Source organism: Physeter macrocephalus, chromosome 7, assembly GCF_002837175.3.
Source record: "Physeter macrocephalus isolate SW-GA chromosome 7, ASM283717v5, whole genome shotgun sequence".
NCBI lineage: Eukaryota > Metazoa > Chordata > Mammalia > Artiodactyla > Physeteridae > Physeter > Physeter macrocephalus.
This window is the reverse complement of record NC_041220.1, coordinates 5404852-5425327: the sequence shown is the minus strand read 5'-3', so window position 1 is coordinate 5425327 and position 20476 is coordinate 5404852. Positions and strand designations below refer to the sequence as shown.

The 20476-nt window shown below is 36.5% G+C and overlaps 1 protein-coding gene across 3 annotated transcripts in view; it reads left to right on the top strand.

Annotated features, from left to right (window-relative positions):
- FSTL5 (follistatin like 5) overlaps positions 1-20476 on the top strand; it is a 786036-nt gene that overhangs the window by 362430 nt on the left and 403130 nt on the right. For all 3 annotated transcript variants that reach the window (XM_024126648.1, XM_024126650.1, XM_024126649.1), the window contains exon 4: positions 9856-10052. In XM_024126648.1, the coding sequence (XP_023982416.1) occupies positions 9856-10052 (197 nt within the window). The remainder of the gene's footprint in view (positions 1-9855; positions 10053-20476) is intronic.

Genomic DNA, 20476 nt, shown 5'->3' with positions numbered 1-20476 from the left:
GCCATGGCTCACGGGCCCAGCCGCTCCGCGGCATGTGGGATCCTCCCAGACCGGGGCGCGAACCCTGTTCCCCTGCATCGGCAGGCGGACGCGCAACCACTGCGCCACCAGGGAAGCCCCTTGATTCACATTTTTGAAGTTATGTTGTTTAGAGAGGCTTGGAGAGCCATTTCTGTCAATATTATGCAGCATTCCTAATGATTGTTGGGGAAACTAAAAATCCTATCAACCAAAAGAGCTCTCTCTCTCTCAGTGTAGCAGAGAAAAGACAAATGATTTATTATTGAATATGTATATTCATATACATGAATATATGTATGCAGGCAGTCCTCAGAAAACTGTAAATTCTTGACAGAATTTCACACAAATTTGTAGAGTAACATAAAAGAAAGAATAATTAAAGCTTCTCTATCTTCTCAAGAGACAAATAGATGCAACTTGTGAGTCCTGTGTACCTCATGAGAAATGTCTGAGTTAACTAGTATGATGCACTTACAATTATTGGGTCAGAATTTTCTTAATCTTTCATGTAAAGTCAAATGTCAAGCCTGTTATTGGGCTTATTATTATTTCAAGGAGATGGTATAGTAATTGTACTTACTTCACAGGATCATTTTAAAGATTAAATGAGATGTCTGTAAAATACTTAGAGCAGTGCCAGCACACAATAATTGCTGTGTATATATTGGATTAAAATCATTATATGCCTATGGCTTCACAGATATGAATAGCATATCTTCTGTAAAATCAATGCAAACAATACAATTTTCATTGAAAACCACGTATTGGGTACTGTGATGTAATTATTGGACAAGATTATTTAGTGTTCAGAAGTACTAAGAGTCCTCTCTTAATGGAGTTACATGAGTCTTAGTTTTGACTCTACCTGATTCAGGGATAGACACTTTTTCGTAACCTGATTACTTTTTTAAATTACTTTCATCAAATTTTTTAAAAATTCAAGAATATCTTTTATATATCTTTATGCCTTGAAGTATTATAAATCCAGATAATATAAATCAAAATTTAAAACCTCTATAAAACACAGACTACCACAATGAGAACTGTAAGAACTGTGTAATATAATTTTTAAGGCACTTTGCACTCATACTTTAATAGCAATTGCAAAAATGTGAAAAGATGAAAGGCCTTCATACTGTGTACAAAATATTTGTAGAAAGGTTGCCAGAAAATGAACAATAATTAATTAGGAAAAACTTATTTCATAAACTGTTTGACATCATTAGCTACTTATCACATATTCTATAGGAGGTATGCCTTTTCATATGAAGCATACTATATTTTCTTGGTTTTAACTATAAAGATAATGACTTAAAAGACTTAATTCACTAAACATTAAAATCACACACTTGAGCAATTGTGATAATTATATTACAAGTTGTATTTATTTCAGGTAAGATAAATATACATTTTTCGCTAAGGTTCCCAAGCATTCTAGATAACCATCATCATTGTATTGTGCTCTGTTTTATTTTGTTGTGTTTTCTGCCAGCATTCTCTGCATCTTTACTTTATAATATGTGATTCTGTTCGTGAGGGTGATGAGAGAGGGTGAGGATAGTACGAGCTAAGCTACCTACTTGCTCCAAAGTGTGTCACCTTTGAAGAATATAATTGAAAACAGAGCCTGGGATGCCTGATCTCGTCCCTCAAAAGTATTTTAATTAATGTTCTTTCAGGGTAAAGAGAGCAAAGTGACCTGGTTACTAGAACACCATTATTGAAATTATAATATCACATTTGCCAAGCTAGAAAATCAAACCCCTTTTTAATACTGCTTGTATAGGTGTAGGCAGTTGTCAATGACCATGTGGCATATTATTGAAAAAAAGTTACATCATAAGGAACAAAGTGTTTGGAGAATTAATATTTAACTCACAATACTTTCCTTTTATTTCCAGTAAGACTAATTCCCAAAATTAATCAGTAAGCATGTCAATTGAATTAATTGTGTTTTAAATCATTTTCATTTAACTAGTCAACAACGTTTAAGGAGATGTTAAATTAAGCCAAATCACACTGTGTGTGTGCAGAGAGTGGGGGAAAGGTTATGGAACCAATGTCTCTTGTAAAATATAGTCCCTCATTCATTTAAAAAATTCCCTGTAAGACAACGCGATGCCACTACACACCTATTGTAATGGTGAGTCCAAAACGATGACGACACCAAGTGCTGGTGAGGGTTTGGAGCAACAGGAACTCTCATCCATTGCCGATGAGAATGCAAACTGGTACAGCAATTTTGGAAGACAGTTTGGTGATTTTGTACACAACTAAACATAATCTTACATACAATCCAGTAATTATGTTCCTTAGGATAAGGATTTGAAAATTTAAGTCCACACAGATACCTAACCATGGATGTTTACAGCAGCTTTACTCAAAATTGCCAAAACTTGGAAGCAATAAAGATGTCCTTCAGTAGGTAAGTGGATAAATAAACTGTGGTCCATGCAGACAGTGGAATGTTACTCAATGATAAAAAGAAATGAGCTAACAAGCCATGACTCAAAGGAATCTTAAATGCATTGACTTCTCAGAAGCCAATCTGAGAAGTCCACATATTGTATACAATTCCAAATCTATGACAGTCTGGAAAAGGCAAAACTATGGAGACAGTAAAAAGGTCAGTGTTTGTCAGGGGTTAAGGAGGATGGAGAGATGAATAGGCAGAGAGCACAGAGGATCTTTCGGGCAGTGAAACTACTCTGTAGATACAGGTGCACACCTGTCATTATACATTTGTTAAAACCCATGGAGTATACAACACCAAGAACCCTATGTACTAATGAACTCTAATATAGGGGTTTTTGTGACAGTGACATTACTGTAAGTTCATCAATTTTTGTGGGGATGTTGATAGTGGGGGAGTCTGTGCATATGGGGGGGCAAAGGGTACATGGAAAATCTGTATTTTCTGCCCAATTTTTCTATGAAAATAAAACTGCTCTGAAAAGTAAAGTCTATTGTTTAAAAAAAAAAAATTCCCTCTCCATGAGGAAATCATGGCTCTTTAAATGTAGAAAGTTGTGAAGTGGTATGTGTAGGTGTGCTTGTATTAGTAAATTTCCAGAATTAGAATAGTATCTGAAACATAATAGTTTTACATTAATTTTATGTGTAACTGTAAACATGTTTTAATAAGAACTTTAAAGTTTATGTAATATAAAACAATTTACACCATTAGATTTTCCATATTTTAGTAGATACTCCAGTTAAAGTTTAATTTTAATTTTGTTCAGACTACTTTTAACCAAGATAATTTTAATTCCTTCAAACACACAGTTTAACAATTTACAAATGAATTTAAATATAATAGTTTTCCATGCTGAATTTATTCATAGATGCATATTAAATCAACATACTAAAGTTTTCATACATTCCTTATGTTATAAATGCAAAGTATTTTTCTTTTTTTTTTTTTTTTTTTTTTTTGCGGTACGCGGGCCTCTCACTGTTGTGGCCTCTCCCGTTGTGGGGCACAGGCGGCTCACGGGCCCAGCCGCTCCGCGGCACGTGGGATCCTCCCGGACCGGGGCGCGAACCCGTGTCCCCTGCACCGGCAGGCGGACTCTCAACCACTGCGCCACCAGGGAAGCCCAAAGTATTTTTCTAAAACACATTTTAGAAAATATTTACATTTTAAAAAATGTTTACATATTAAAAAGATGTAAAAGTTTTCTTTTAGCAATTGTTTAATAGTTTGAGGAAAAAAACAATTCCAGTATACATTCTAATACATGAAAAGAATTGATGCTAAAATAAAAACATTTAATTTGTATCCTTTTAATTTCTAAGATTTCAGCTTACATTAGGATCAAATTAATCAAATTTGAAGTATAAATGCTAAAAAGAGGCAAGTAATATTCTTATATACTTAGATTTGATTATTTTTATGTTGAAAGGAAGTGGTACTTCTTAATGATGGATGGAAGGGAGAGATAAAAGTGTAATTTCAAAGAGATAAGAACAAATTACAGGCTTTGAAAAAGTAGTGTTAAGCATAATTGATAGAATCTATAATTTTGAGCACTTATCATGTACTCAAAACTGCTGGTGGTGCTATCAGATATATAAAACGTAATTATCCTCAGTTCAGTAGAGTCTTGGAGAAGCCTTGCCAATACACAGGTGCGACCATTTGAAAGTCAGAGAGTCAGAATGAGAAAGACAAATCTAACAGGATATCACTTACATGTGGAATCTAAAAAAAGTGTACACATGAACCTATTTACAAAACAGAAACAGAGTCACAGATGTAGAAAACAAACTTAAGGTTACCAAGGGGGAAAGCGGGGGAGGGGGGGGAATAAATTTGGAGATTGGGATTGACATATACACACTGCTATATATAAAATAGATAAAACCAACAATAACCTGCTGTACAGCACGGGGAACTCTACTCAATACTCTGTAATGACCTATATGGGAACAGAATCTAAAAAAGAGCGGATATGTATATATGTATGACTGATTCACTTTGCTGTACAGCAGAAACTAACACAACATTGTAAATCAAGTATACTCCGATAAAAATTAATTAAAAAAATCAAAACAAGTGAGAACTTGTGCACATAATAAGAATACAGGAATATCATGCATGTGTTGGCCATGTGGCATTATCAAGCATGTTTTTTGTTTCACAAAATAGTTTAGTTGGAATAAAATTATGAATCTATTACTTAAATGAGAAAAAAAGAAAAAAAAAAAAAGAAAGTCAGAGATTCTGCCTTCTTTCGGGCCCCACAAGACTAGGTGGATTTTAACTGCCCTAGAATCACTCTGAGTCCAGAGCCAGCACAGCCCTGAAATCTGCATTCATGGGCGGAAGGATGGTATAGGTACCATCAGGTGGCGACCTCATTCGTCTTGTCCTCAGTGTCTAGAACAGGCACAGCAGAGGTGATCTCTTACTGGCCTCCAAGAGCACCAAGTGAGTCCAGGAGAAGTTTTCTTTCCTTTCGCTGCCTAACACCAGCAGGTGTCAGGTTTCTTTTCCTAACACCATCGGTTGATTAAGTATTGAGAAAGGAATCCTACCAAAGCAAACAAATCAACAAACTAAAATTTCTTAACTTCCTTCTTGAAATTATTCTTGGATGAGGCCATGATTTCTTAATATACATTGATGTTTATTTCTAAATATCTATTCTTTTTCATTAATTCTATTTTTTTATATTGATACTTATTAAAAGGGTGGTAAACATTTAATATTTCCAAATCGTCATTTTGTTTTTACTCATTTTAACCCATTGTAATAGGACTTTTCCATTTATTCACTAAAATTTCCCTTTATTGCCATCAGTTACCTCCAACTTAAGGAATCTAATGAGCATGTTTCGTTTCTTATCTTATTTTTACTCTGAAACATTTAACATTTCATCACACCCTCTTTCTTGAAAAGTTCTTTTCCCGTTAGCTTCCTCTTCAGTACTTATATAGCTTTCTTGCTATTGCTCAGATACTCCTTTTCTTTTTCTCTCTCTCCCTTTGCAAGTTCTTTTTTCTCTACCTGCAATTTAAGCAATGATATTGCCTGGAGTTTATTATTATATTTGTTTTTCACTTTCCAAATAATCCTTGGACAAATTTACTGAATCCATGTATAAGTTGATTTTAAAGTCAGTTCTGAAGATGAGAAAAGTAGAGAATAAAGGCTAAAAGAGATATTGCCTGGGTGTAAAAATCACTGTGCTCCTTTCTAGCTCTGTAATTTTGAACAAGTTATTTAATCTCTCTGTGTCTTAGTTCTTCATCTGTAAAATAGTAGTAATTATAAGGTCTTTCTTTTTGGATTGTCGTGAGAGTTAAGTGAGTTAATACATGAAAAAGTTCCTGGCACACAGAAAGCCTGCATTACATGTAATCATATATTAATAATAGATGTATCTATTTATTACTAAAAAAAATCTGTAACAGCGATTATTTAAAATCTCTAAATTCTACAAAGTTTTACCTAATTTTAGGACTGTTTATTGCACATTTCCATAGAATGTGACTGCCTTACCTGCAATGCTTTTATTTTTGTTTTCTTTGGATTGCCAGCAGCTACCTCAATACCTGGACTTGCCAGGGAATTTACAATTTGGGAAAAAGTGTCTATAGAGAGAGCATGATGATGATTGTATTACTTGATTTGATCAAAATTAGAGTGTAACAACCTAAAATTGCATCTCCTCACACCAAATTTCAAATATTAGTTAAAAGGTGTTCAGCACTTAAATTCTATTTCCCATGTTCTCACCTGCTCATCATGGATGGACACAGGTCACTTCCCCCCGTCTCCATCCTCCTTCCCATCAGTCAAATGAAAGGACAGGCAGGTCCAAGGTCAAATACAGAAATCCCAGGGAGGGCTGTTGGAATGGTTTTCTCCCTCTTCCTGCTGCACACACACACACACGCACACGTATTTGAAGGCTCCTCTTATGCATCTTTCACAGACACCAAAATGGTTACCTCTCCCTCTGGACTCGATTACTTTTCCCTTTTGTCAGTGATTTCTGTTCTATTACGAAAACATATTCTTATCATTATTCTTTACTGAGAACAGAATAGTGCAAAAGTCACTTAATTTTTGGTACAAAGTTTACATCTTGTAAAAAAAGAAGTTCTTGACAGGATTGCTAAACACTAAAATTGCTGAAAAACAGAAGCCATTTCACTGTCTTTGAAAAACAAGATAGTCTCTCATCTCTCTGGAAGAGATTGTTTTCCATCTTGTCTGGAAAAGGAATGAGACCTCAACCCCATGCTTCTCAGACATATATTTTAAAATCTTTAGAAATATTGTAGATTCTGTCACAGCTTAATTGTCAAAATGAACCACAACTATAAAGTTAGGTTTTTTCCTAAAAAGTATATTGTGAAAATTCTCAGCTAATATAATGCCTACTTTTTCATTTATAAATTACATTACACATTGTATTTCCTGTACACATTTTATATCACATTTACTATCAATAGTAAGTAAGCACATTTCATTTCAATGTGTTATAAAGACATCAGCATGGGGACTATTGTAAGAAAAATCCTTTGTAAAATAATGATGTCAAGATATTAGAGCAATTGCAGTTATTTTTGAAGATATTAAGCCAAGCAACTATTTCCATTAACTGTGAAGTTCCCAGTATTCTGCTGGTTATTTTATGGGAGATACTGAAAACCTGTAACGTGTTGTTACTTCAGTAAGCTCATACTTTAGCTGTGGAAATGAAATTGACAGGTTGAGACTTCAAGATACAAAATGGAAACATATTTCATATTATACACCAAGACTCTAAATGGAGAAACAGATGAATATCAGAAAAATAAGTAATAAACTTTTGGAAGAAACCAAATATGAGCTTAGCATCATTAAAAATAGAATCAAGAAAAAATGTAAATACACACACACACAAACTTCTTCAAAACAAATCCAAATGTAAAAATATATATATATTTCCAACTAAAAACTTGCTATACTCTTTTTTTTTTTAACATCTTTATTGGAGTATAACTGTTTTACAATAGTGTGTTAGTTTCTCCTTTACAACAAAGTGAATCAGTTATACATATACATATGTTCCCATATCTCTTCCCTCTTGTGCCTCCCTCCCTCCCACCCTCCCTATCCCACCCCTCTCATGGTCACAAAGCACAGAGGTGATCTCCCTGTGCTATGCGGCAGCTTCCCACTAGCTATCTAATTTACATTTGGTAGTGCATATATGTCCCTGCCACTCTCTCACTTCGTCACAGCTTACCCTTCCCCCTCCCCACGTCCTCAAGTCCATGCTCTAGTAGGTCTGTGTTTTATTCCCATCCTACCACTAATCTCTTCATGACATTTTTTTTCTTAGATTCCATATATATGTGTTAGCATACGGTATTTGTTTTTCTCCTTCTGACTTACTTCACTCTGTATGACAGACTCCAGGTCTATCCACCTCATTACAAATAACTCAGTTTCATTTCTTTTTATGGCTGAGTAATATTCCATTGTATATATGTGCCACATCTTCTTTATCCATTCATCTGTTGATGGACACTTAGGTTGCTTCCATGCCGTGACTGTCTTTAAATAAAAACCATTATTTCTCCTACTGGTTCCTTGGCTGCTGCTTCTGTTGTACAGATCTTCCTCAACTTACCATGGGGTTACGTCCCAGTAAACCCATGGTAAGTTGAAAATATCATAAATTGAAAATGCATTTAATACACCTGACGTGTCAAACATCACTGCTTAGCTTCACCTACATTCAGTGCACTCAGAACACCTAGGTTAGCCTATAGTTGGGCAAAATCATCTAATGCAAGGACTATTTTTTAATAAAGTGCTGACCATCTCGTGTAATTTATTGACTACTGTACTGACAAGCAGAGTGCTTGTCTGGGTCCGTGGTGGTTGCATCTATCCGCTGTCTCCTGGTGTGGTCGCGTGGCTGGTGGGGAGCTGGGGCTTTGCCACCCAGCATCAGGAGGAAGTGTCTTTCCCCATACGGTGGGCCCGAGGAAAGCTCAAAATTCAAAAGTCGAAGTAGTTTCTACTGAATGCGTATTGCTTTCGCATTACTGTAAAGTTAAAAAATCCTAAGTTGATTTTCTTACTCGTGAAAAGTATATTCAGTCACTCGGTAATACTGATTTCCGTTCAAGAACGCTATAGTCGAGTTGGAGAGAAAAGATGAACACACAGGAGGAGAGGCAAAGAATTTCCCCCTGAAAACTGGTTGGTATAGCGTGCTCTAGGATCTCAGAGGGAAAAGAATCAACAGAGGGTAGTCCTGGAGGGCTTTACGGAGGAGGTGGGAATTGAGCTTGTTCTTAGCGGATGGTTAGTATTGGAGCAGCTGGAGAGAACAGAGAGAGAGGGAAGGCGTTGAAGATGTGGAACAAGACGGATAAAGCGTGGAGGTGAGCAGAGAGCTGCGTGCTTGTCCCAGCCAATCCTGATGAACTCAAGTGATTAGTTCAGAACCGCTCCCGTGGGGGTGTCATCTCCATCCTCAAGGACCCCAGGAGTGGAGGCAGAGGACAGCTCCATTTTTCGTTCTCAAGATTGCTTTGGCTATTCGGGGTCTTTTGTGTTTCCATACAAATTGTGAAATTTTTTTTTCTAGTTCTGTAAAAAATGCCAGTGGTAGTTTGATAGGGATTGCATTGAATCTGTAGATTGCTTTGGGTAGTAGAGTCATTTTCACAATGTTGATTCTTCCAATCCAAGAACATGGTATATTTCTCCACCTATTTGTATCATCTTTAATTTCTTTCATCAGTGTCTTATAGTTTTCTGCATACAAGTCTTTTGTCACCTTAGGTAGGTTTATTCCTAGATATTTTATTCTTTTTGTTGCAATGGTAAATGGGAGTGAAAAACTTGCTATACTCTTTTGGAGCCAGATATATATCAGTTTAAGCACAAAATCCAGCACAATCTAACCCTTTGTTTGGGTGAGCCATTTCATCTCCCTGAACTTCATGTTCAAAACCTGTGAAATTATCACTATAGACATGTATAGTGAGGAGTTAAACTAAGGTAGTGTATTTAAACATTGGAGCCAATTGAAGCTATCATGTTTTTCTATGTACATTCACAGAATCAATGACTTTGTCATCGAGAAAACACACAGTATTTGTGTCGTTATTGGATTTGATACTAATGAAAATTTTCTATCCTCTCATGTAAATAGCCCATTCTTTTTTCCTTGTACAAGTAGTAAAGTATGCAAGTAGAAACATAAATATTATGTACAAAGTATGTTATCTACTAGCTATCAGCTTAACACATTAATAAAATAAATGATTCCTTTCTAATAATATTGTTTTGAAAATAACTTAGTTCTTTTGTTACAGGAGATAACTGCGAGGCCACTGAATACAGCAAGATGAAAAGCATGCTTTTAGATTTACAAAATCAAAAATATGTTACACAAGACAATGAAAACCCTAACGGTGACGACGTATTTCGGAAGAAGTTGCTGGTGGATCAAATGTTTAACTATTTTGATGCCGACAGAAATGGACTTGTAGATATCAATGAACTAACTCAGGTAGGATTTATGACTAAATAACAAGCTAATTTAAGTATAGCTATGCAATATATTTACATTTGTGTGAATTTATGCTATAAAACTAAAAAATATTTTTATTCATCTAATTTGACTATAGACATAAAATATTTTTAAGAGAAAAATTTGACTACTCTATCAGTAGTATTAATTTAAAGTAACACTTATATGATGTTGTACAATTTAAAGAGATTTGCGGTACGCGGGCCTCTCACTGTTGCGGCCTCTCCCGTTGCGGAGCACGGGCTCCGGACGCGCAGGCTCAGCGGCCGTGGCTCACGGGCCCAGCCGCCCCGTGGCATGTGGGATCTTCCCGGACCGGGGCACGAACCCGTGTCCCCTGCATCGGCAGGCGGACTCCCAACCACTGCGCCACCAGCGAAGCCCCGAGATATCTACTTTTGACAGGTTTCTATACCTTAAATACCTAAAGGAATTGTCAGTTCTCTCTTACAGAATTTATAAAATATCTCCAGATATATTCTGGAGATTTTGCAATGTTTAATTTTCTACCAGTCAGTGGAAGCTTGTTTATCTGGTATTCAAGGGCATTACTGAGCAGCAATTGAGGACATCTATAACATATTGTAAATGAGTGATTTAAGAAGGTATTCAATTATTGACCTACTCCAGTACTTTTTTAATTATCAAAGATCAGGTATATTAAATCTGATTTTAATATTATGTCAACATTATTACATTTCATTTCTTTGAAAATTGCCACCAAAATGATACATATACACAAATTGTTATTAAAGAGAAGAGAATACTTTAATTAACAAAAGGTCTATATGTGAGCCATTTTGGAAAATTAGAAATATTTTAATGTGTGTGTTACTGAGACAGACTGCTGAAGGAAACTGAAATACCCAGATTTAAGAACCTAAATTAGTTGTGGATAGTGACGGCAATATAAAATGGTGGACATAAGATTTCTCCACAAATATGCATAGGTGTTTAGGGCGCAAAGGAGAGAAGAAGCCACTCCAGGGCGACTAGGAAATTGGGGATAGCCCTGAGGAGTGCTGCTGAGTCCCTGGTAATTCCTATAGTGGATCTCAAGGTGGATTTTGCTGCTGTGCTTAACAGGAAATATCGTTTTCAAAAAAAAAGTTCAATTGTCTATTTCCACAACATCATGCTATTCACATTTCATATTTAATTTTATGGCTTACTTAAAAAATCCAACAATGTGGAATACCGGTCTTATTATGCAAGTATTTCAAGTTTTGGGATAGTGTAACTTAGGTTAGAGACTTCATATCAAAGTGACCTTGTGAGCAAATTGACTTGTCATTCTAGGTAATTAAAAAACACACTGTTTTCATTATCTTCTTTAATTCAGCTTACATTTAATGAGTAGTTACTAAGTCCCAGGCCCTGGGATTCAAGGAATGAAACTCTGGAATTTTAAGGTAAAGTTAGAAAACTTTTAATTAAGATAGTCATGTTGTCATACATGTCATAATTTATTTTTCAAGAATGAAACTCTTTAGAATTTTACATTTCTAGTAAAGAAATGACGTAATTCAGTTAAAATGAATTTATAATTAAGGCATGTCACTTGGATCTATGCATGTCTGACATATTCGAATATATTGTGTTTTTGGTTTTGTTTCTTACCTTTCTATTTTATAATAGTTTTTAGTTTTCATTAACATGTCTACACTACTTTAACCACTGGTTGGGTATGACACATGATCTGACCAAATCTAGGACCCACTTCTGAGTCCAGAGAGAAAATTGCTCATCACTGGAAAATGGCATTGACAGCACTCACCTATAATTGTTTCAAGTTTCTGCCACATCCAAGTTTATATTAGTTTCCTAGGGTGGCCATAACAAAGTACCGCAAACTGGGTGGCTCAGACAACCTCTCTGTCAGTTCTGGAGGCTCAGCGTCCGAGATGGAGGTGTTGGCAGGGCTATGCTCTATCTGAGGCCTCTTGCGGCGGAGAGTCTTTTCTTGCCTCTTTCAGCTTCCGGTAGCGCCAGGCATTCCTTGGCTTGTAGGTGCATCACTCCAGTCCCTTCCTCTGCAGTCAAATAGCTTCTCTCTGTGTATTTGTTTTCACATCATTCTGTCCCTTCTTCAAAGGATACCAGTCATATTGGACTGAGGGTCCACCCTACTCTAGGAGGACCGCATCTTACAGTATCTAATTACATCTTCAATGACCCTATTTCCAAAAAAGTTTACATCCTGAAGTCCTCAGGGTTAAAACTTTAACGTATCTTTGGGGAGGACAGAGCGCAACCCATACTGAAGTCATCTGCTACAGCGTTTAGTTTTGTTTTTCCTGTTACCTTTGATTAGTATTTGCTTTTACATCTGAAAAGTGCCCTTCCAATTCATCTGAAAGTTATCATGTGAGAGCAGAAAGGATCTTCAGAATCCTACTTATATGTTGACCATCCACAAGGTACAGGCAAGGAAGGATCTGGGGAGGTAATATTTACTAACCCCTGAAGACATGCCCCAGTCCTTCCTTCAGCTTTATAGAGTGGAAATGTTAGCATCTCATCTGTCAGCAATCAGCTATGAAAAAACCAGAAGGTTGTAACAGACGCCGTGGAAAAGATATAATACATTTCTAGCTCTTATGAGCATAAATATTGTTTTTGACTTGTGTCTTTTTAGGTTACAGGTGCTTTTAAAGAACTTGTATTCCAAGTATTATAATAATGTCAATAATATATATGACTTTAAAAATCAACTTGGAAACATACAATATCATTTAATATCAAGTTTCAAAATAATTTAAATTAAAAGAGTAAAAGGGGAAGGGATCTTAATGGTGTCTGCTAATAATTTACAAGCTATTATTAGCAGAAATGTAATCTGTAATTCCAAGATACTGCCAACGACAAGTAAAAATTAACGACCGTAATTTGGCTTTGAGGTTTTATAAATTCAGCATAAAAGCTGGCTGCCCGTGTTCTGTTCATGCTCCACATAATGAATATATATTCTAAAGCTTCTCTTGCAGATTTTCAAGTAAATTAGAAACTAGAGGTAGTTGGGAGAAGAAAGAGAGATAATAAAAGGCAATAGTTAAAGGGGGTAAGATCTATAGTATCACAGTTTAAGAACTTTGATTATAGAACCTGGACTCATATCTGCTACTTAATTCCTGTGCAACCTTTAGCAAATGACCCAAACCCTCTGTGTCCCAACTTCCCTTTCTACATATCGGGAATGATAATAACACCTAGTATGTAAACTGGATGCGATGTTGATATTGTTTTGAAAATGTAGACTTCTTAGAAACATAACTAGAACATAGAAAACATGATGTAATTGTTAGCTCTAATTAAATTTTCCAATCTAAGTTTCTTGTGCATACCATGGAGGATAATGGAAATATAAAGAGGGCACACATGCTTGAGTTAGTGGAGGAGCAACTGATCAATATTTCCATCCAGTTCATCCTTTGCATTTTTTAATGTTTACAATCGGCTGATAGGTGAGAACAAATCAGCCATCATAACCCAGAAATCTATGTATGCATTATTAAATATGCAAACATTTTAATACCAATTTTCACAATGAAAAAATGTTTCTCACAAAAGAAGAAAAATAGTTTGGTTATTCTGAGAAATTAGAAAAAAATAAATGGTAGCATGTTTTATTTATTTATTCATTTATTTATTTTGCTCATATCATTTGAAGTACTCATCTGCTTATCTCACGTAGCTAGTATGAATGTTGTTAAGTCCTGAGTTCTAGGCTAGAGACAAGTACATGGCATCATTCTGCAACCACTGTGATGTTGGGCATTTTTCTCCAGAGTATATAGTGCCCCTCTCTTTACAGATATGATGTTAAATTGAGCTAAACTTACAATAAATATCATATATATTTTGTTTTTAAGATGCTGATATATATTTTACTAAAATATCCTTACCTGTCACACTGTAAAATACCTAGTTTTGTGCAGTTTTTTCTTGCCCATAAAACCAAGTTATAAGAAATAATTGAAAGCAATATCTTGATTAAGACAGACATAGATGTGTTATGAAAGAAACAACATGCTTTAATTGACTATATTTTACAATTTAAATATTTTAAAATTATATAGGTCCAGAGTTAGTATAGTACAGTAACTGAGTAATGATAATAGTAGTAGTGATTGTAATAATACTATTACGTTTCTATGATCCAGATGTCTGTCATTCCCTTTGCATTTCTCTTTGAGCTACACACACACACACACACACACACACACACACACACAATCCATTTGCAGAAAGCAATATGTACTTGGTTGAATGACTGAAGATGTATAGGGTGGTAGAGGATGGGATTAGATCACATATTCCACAAATCACACATTGAAATCCAGTTTAGATGAAGCACTTTGTACACTTTTCCTTTCCTTTTGCTCTGTCCATATCATGCCTTGCATTTTCTGCACCACAGACTCAGGACCCAAGTCTATCTCTCAGTTTCAACTCCTTAATTTTCCCTGGGGCTCCAAATTCCTTATCACTCAAAACAATATAGTTCTGTTTTATTTATATTCTCCCCCTAAATGTGTATAACCAAATACATCACTTTCAATAGTTGCAAACATCTATGTGCCTTTCTTAAAAACTAATGTCAAGTTATAGAATATAATAACACCAACATCAAAAACCGATATCTGCAAGAGGGAGGAGATATGAGGATATATGTATACGTATAGCTGATTCACTTTGTTATACAGCAGAAACTAACACACCATTGTAAAGCAATTGTACTCCAATAAAGATGTGAAAAAAATAAATAAAGCAATATCTGGCACAGTCTTTCCTTTGGCAAATAAGTATTCAGTCCCTGAGATTAGTAGAAATTCTTATCTTCTGTCTTCTGCCTTATTTTTTATACCCTCAGAGCCAAGTGAAATCCCACATCTCTCTCTTTCCTCGAATGTGTATGTTGTCCATTTTCACCCTTGGGGAGGATGTTTGCCTTCCCGAGGGCCATGGGGTTGGATGACGGGGAGAGTGTAGGAGCATTTTTACAGGAACAGAACAGTTCATCACTCTCTCCTCTCCCATATACATGTCTTAATTACTATGTGACAAAGGTAATATTTCAATCACATTTAAAGTATTTGTTGAGCATTTTTGTTTTAAAATGTCTATTCTCTCTTTATTGACAACGGGTAAAATGGACATTTAATTTACTTTGGTCTAGGCAGCCCTGTATCTTTTCTTAAATCCGTGCTATACTTCCTGGATCCTATTCAGAATGAGGTGGTAGAACTGAGTGGTCTCAGCCAGTAACCAGTTCTATGCACTAAAGGCAAAATCGAATGTTCTGGCTCTTCCTAAAGACCAGGATGACGGTGTGAAACCTTGCTTGTTTGGTGTTCTCTCTTAGTTCCATTCCCCAAATCTAAACAAATGTCTGAGGTTCATCTCTATTATCTGTATCGCTCTCCTGCTTCTCTTAAATTGCCTTCTCCAACAGCAAGAATTCAGGGCTCTCTTTGGGTCTATGGTGAAATCCGAGCTTTACTAATGCTTGCTTCAGTGAAAATTGTCCTTGTAGCAATACGTTCCAAATTTGCTTAATATTCAAATGTATGTCTCATAGGATAATAGCTCACTGAAAAAGCCTTAACAAATGTAAAGTCTTTATTTGAAACATAATAACAAACAGGGTTTCTCCCCTAAGTATTGTGTATGTGACTAGTGTGGTCAGGCTCTCAGCTACACAGTAACACATTTATGGTTTTAAGAACATATGTTATTCCAAAACAGACCTGTAATGCTTGAAATAAGGACTTCAGGATGAAGTGACCTAAGGTATGATCATATTCCTTTTGGCAGGCTGGCATGTAGGAAAAGATCATTGGAAGAGAGAAGGTTAATGATCATTTGCTATGAAAAGAAGCATAGAACCCTTCCTGGTGGTTTATTCATATGCATTTTGAAGTTTCTGGGGATATTGATAAAGAGTTAAGGTAAACAGAAATATTGTGAATTGAGGGGTAAATCATTGGTGAATTATGGGGAGAGAATAGGAAAGAATTATGTAACTAAATGACCTGACATTCAAATTAGTAGCTTCTATTTATCATCCATCCGTCTGTCTATCTATCTATCTATCTATCTGATGAAAGAAAACTCATTTGGGAAGAGGAAGAAATCCAGAAGTGCCAATAGGGAAGCATTTAATTTTTGACCATCTTCCTTCCATTGAGGTAGAATAGACGTGAGAAAAAAATTAGTCTCCAATTGTTAAAATCATTGGACAAATGGTTTTCTTAAGGGGTAGCCAGATTTTCTTAAAGTCAGTATGGTGAAGAACATGTTTTCATAAGAAATAGAAGCCAAAAGATAATTTTCTGATCAGAGAGCAGGATTTACAGAGGATACTATGATGGGTTTGAGTTGGAAAGGAAATGAGATTAGGTCAGATTGGGAAATGTGCACAGCAATGTGGGAAGGCTTGGATTTTATAGCGTCACAGAGGTAAACCAGGGTTTGAAGCACAAGGGAATTTATATAAATTGTCCCTTAGAGAAAGGACAACTACTTCTTGCAGCATGGTTCCATCTCTTTGCTCCCTCAGAGTAAAATGAGGGGATACGTACGCAGATTCACTCAGCAGAATGGCACCCTTGAGTTTATTAGCAATGTTAAAAGATAAACTGAAGCATATTAAAATGTTGAGTTTATCTGAGCAAAAATCCATTCCAATCCGGCAGCGCCATACCAAAAGGGGTTAGAAGCATTCTGAAGAGGGGAACTAGGGAAAACTTTTAGAGAGAGAAGGTGAAAGCAAAGTAAGGAAAGTAGTAATTGGCTACAGATTAAAGCCTAGTTGTTGGTGATCGGTTGTCCTTAGGTTTTGATTTCATAACCTTGAGGCATTTACAGGTTTAGGGGTTGGGTGTATTGTATGTGCCAAGGCATTAGAGCCAACCTCAGCCTAAAATTCTCCTTGTTTAATTTAAGAGCAGCCAACATAGAGTTCTTGAAGTGAAATGGTGCTAATGGCTTGGCAAATGTGTTCCTCACCCTTCTCCCCATTTCATAAAATAACCACCCATGGAGTTTAAGTGAGCAAAGTCATTCCCTTGTGAGTCTGAGTTTAAATTAGCAGCTGTATTGAGTATATTGATTTAGCTTTTTTCTTCATTTAGATTCTGTCATCTTAATAAGCTGATTCACATTAGGAATACATATTAGAATGAAATATTTCCTTAATGTGCACACATGACAACTGTTTATTAAAATAATAAACTACTTGTTCTCTGGATTTAGATTATTATGTTACATATATTTGACTTAAAGAGCCATTTGCTCAGTGACTACCATATGTGAATTCATTTACAAAATTAAATAAAAAAGCAAGACTTGGGCTTCCCTGGTGGCGCAGTGGTTGAGAGTCCGCCTGCCGATGCAGGGGACGCGGGTTCGTGCCCCGGTCCGGGAAGATCCCACAGGCCGCGGAGCGGCTGGGCCCGTGAGCCGTGGCCGCTGGGCCTGCGCGTCCGGAGCCTGTGCTCCGCAACGGGAGAGGCCGCAACAGTGAGAGGCCCGCGTACAGCAAAAAAAAAAAAAAAAGCAAGAATAAATCACGCTAGATATTTTTAAGCTAACAGAATAGACATGGTGCTGATGTCTTTGCGGACTTTGTACATATCCATTTTCTTTAAAATGTATTAGAACTGTTACATAGGGAATGGACAGTTAGTCTTTATTTTGAGTTGTTAAGCCTATTACAATTTTAAAGATTTTTAAAAGGGTTCTTGTAGCTAGTCAACATATTTATTTATAATGAGATTGGTAAGAATTGTTTTACCCCATAGATAAAATGCTATTTTAGTGGAAACAAACTAAATGCAAATAAATAAGCATTTGTTTGGGTAGAGAAGGAGATAAGTGAGGACTGTCTGGGAGTGCCATGGTAATTAATCCTATTCAATATTTACAAACCCCATAAACCTGTCAGGTATATAAAATAAGGCAGCAGAAACCAGGTGTTAAAATGGCATTGGCAATGCCAGTAGGTAGATCCTAGTAGAACTGGGAATTTCCTTTCAAGGGCTAAGGATTTCAGAATAATAACAGCAACAGTTAGCCCTTAAAACGGAAAGGTAAGGCCCGTATTGTTGGGTTAAGTGTAGCTCAGGGCTCCAATTAAGAAACAGTAATTTCAATTGTAGCTTGAAACCTTAGTAAGTAGTTTCAAATATTCTTTTTTTGCTTCAACTCCGTTCATAGTATCATAAGGCAACTTGAAAATTAAAATTAAGTTTTTAAAAAATTTTCAACATATTGTTTGTAGCATCTTTCCTTTAGAATGTCAAAGTACATTAAAAATGTTGGCATTCATCTTCAGAGAATCCCTGTGAGCCCGAGAGAATGCCTTAAAGCTAAAACAGTTTTCATCCCACCAATGGTTTAATAATTTTATCTCTTCAGCTCGTCATTCAAAATTAATGTTGGCCCTAATGATTTTTTAAATGTCTTCTAACGTGTTAAGCGTGCTACAAAACCTAAAAGAGAACTTAGAAGATGTGATTATCTTATGCAATTCTTTTCTTTTAATACACCTATTGTGGGGTAGCATCAGTTATACATGATTAAACCATTATCATTTGTAATGTTAATTATTTACCCTCTGTCCTTTCACATTGTTTATTTTTAAGGGCTGTTGACCATCCATAATTATCTTGTTTTTTCAATTGATTACGTGTTCCCACTCACCGTTTCTAGAATATTAACTCCATAAGGGAGTCATTCTTACTTACTAATTAATCTCTGGTCCCTAGAAGTATTCTTGGCATATGGTGGTTGTAAAGAAAGGAAAGAAAGAGGGATGGAGGAAGGGAGAGAGGGAGAAAGGACGAAAGTGGATAAGAAGTAGTCTGGAGGACCAAGTAATAGAAGAGCCAACCTATATTGATGTGGGAGAAACTTAAAAGCCAGTGCCTGGAGATGTGTATTGTTACCACAGGAGTAAATTTATTTTCTGAGCCTTGGAATGTAATCTACACATTTGTCAAGTAAAGGACTGAATATATCTGCCTCTGCGTAACTCCACAAACGTGATGGACTTTCTTTAAAATGGAGGATCACTGAGCCCTAACTCTACTAAGACCATCGTGATTCTGACACCGGCATGATTAATTTGAGAAAAATAGTTTGCAAAGGATGAGGAAGAGCTCAGATTACTTGAACATATTGTCAACTGAAAAAAAAAAATGTACAACGTGAGAGCTGTGAGTTAGGTTTTATTTGGGGCAAAATGAGGACTATAGCCCGGGAGACAGCATTTCAGAGAGCTCTGAGAAACTGCTCCAAGGATTTTGGGGGGCAGGTCAGTATACATGTGATTTTGGTGAAGGGGGGATACATGCAATCAAGGACATATTTTTTGTAGAATGTTCTGCTAGTCTCGTGAAGGTTACTCGTCACAGGGAGCAGACGTCACCATGAAGGATTTTAGTGCTTTCCTAGATGTGAGGAGATAGAAGACTTGAGCTCATAAAATCGTCTCCTGAAAATATCGAACTATTTGAAGACCTGTTCTGCCAGTTTTTCGCAGAGCATAGAGTGCCTCATTTCTGATCTCCACCCTGAACTCCTTTCAGGGGGTGTTGAAGGCCAGCAGCTGCAGCAGCACAGGATTTAATCTTTGTAGAGGCAGATGGCAAGTGCCAATTAGTAGTTGGCAATATGAGTGGTATATTTCATGAGTTCATCTTTTCTCCTACTCCACCAAGGAGAGGAAAGAAAAAGACACAAAACTGGAAGATTAGACTCCTCTGTCTTCCTACCCCCTACACAGATGGTCTCATCACCATGACCTGACTTGAGACCATCAAAATCAACTACACGTATCTTATCGCTTTTATGAGAGTTAATATAATAACCTTGGATGTCCAAGTCATGCCTTATCCCCAGAAATCTAATAACCATACATCTCTTAGCAGGGAGACAATCTTCTAAATCTACCTCTGGTACTTTCTATTTCTCTTTCCAGTTTTGTTTATCTTTAGATAAGTTATCGTCATCTGAGATTCTGTGTAGTGTACAAGCATATCTCAGAGATATTGCAGTTTGGTTCCAGACTACCACAATATCGCAATAAAGCAAGTCACATAGTTTTTTTGTTTCCTAGTGCATATAAAAGTTATTTTTACAGACACAATATTTTATTAAGTGTGCAATAGCATTATGTCTAAAAAAACAATGTACTTAACTGAATTAAAAAAATACTTTGGGGCTTCCCTGGTGGCGCAGTGGTTGAGAGTCCGCCTGCCGATGCAGGCGACGCGGGTTCGTGCCCCGGTCCGGGAAGATCCCACGTGCCGCGGAGCGGCTGGGCCCGTGAGCCATGGCCGCTGAGTCTGTGCGTCCGGAGCCTGTGCTCCGCAACAGTGAGAGGCCCGCGTACCGCA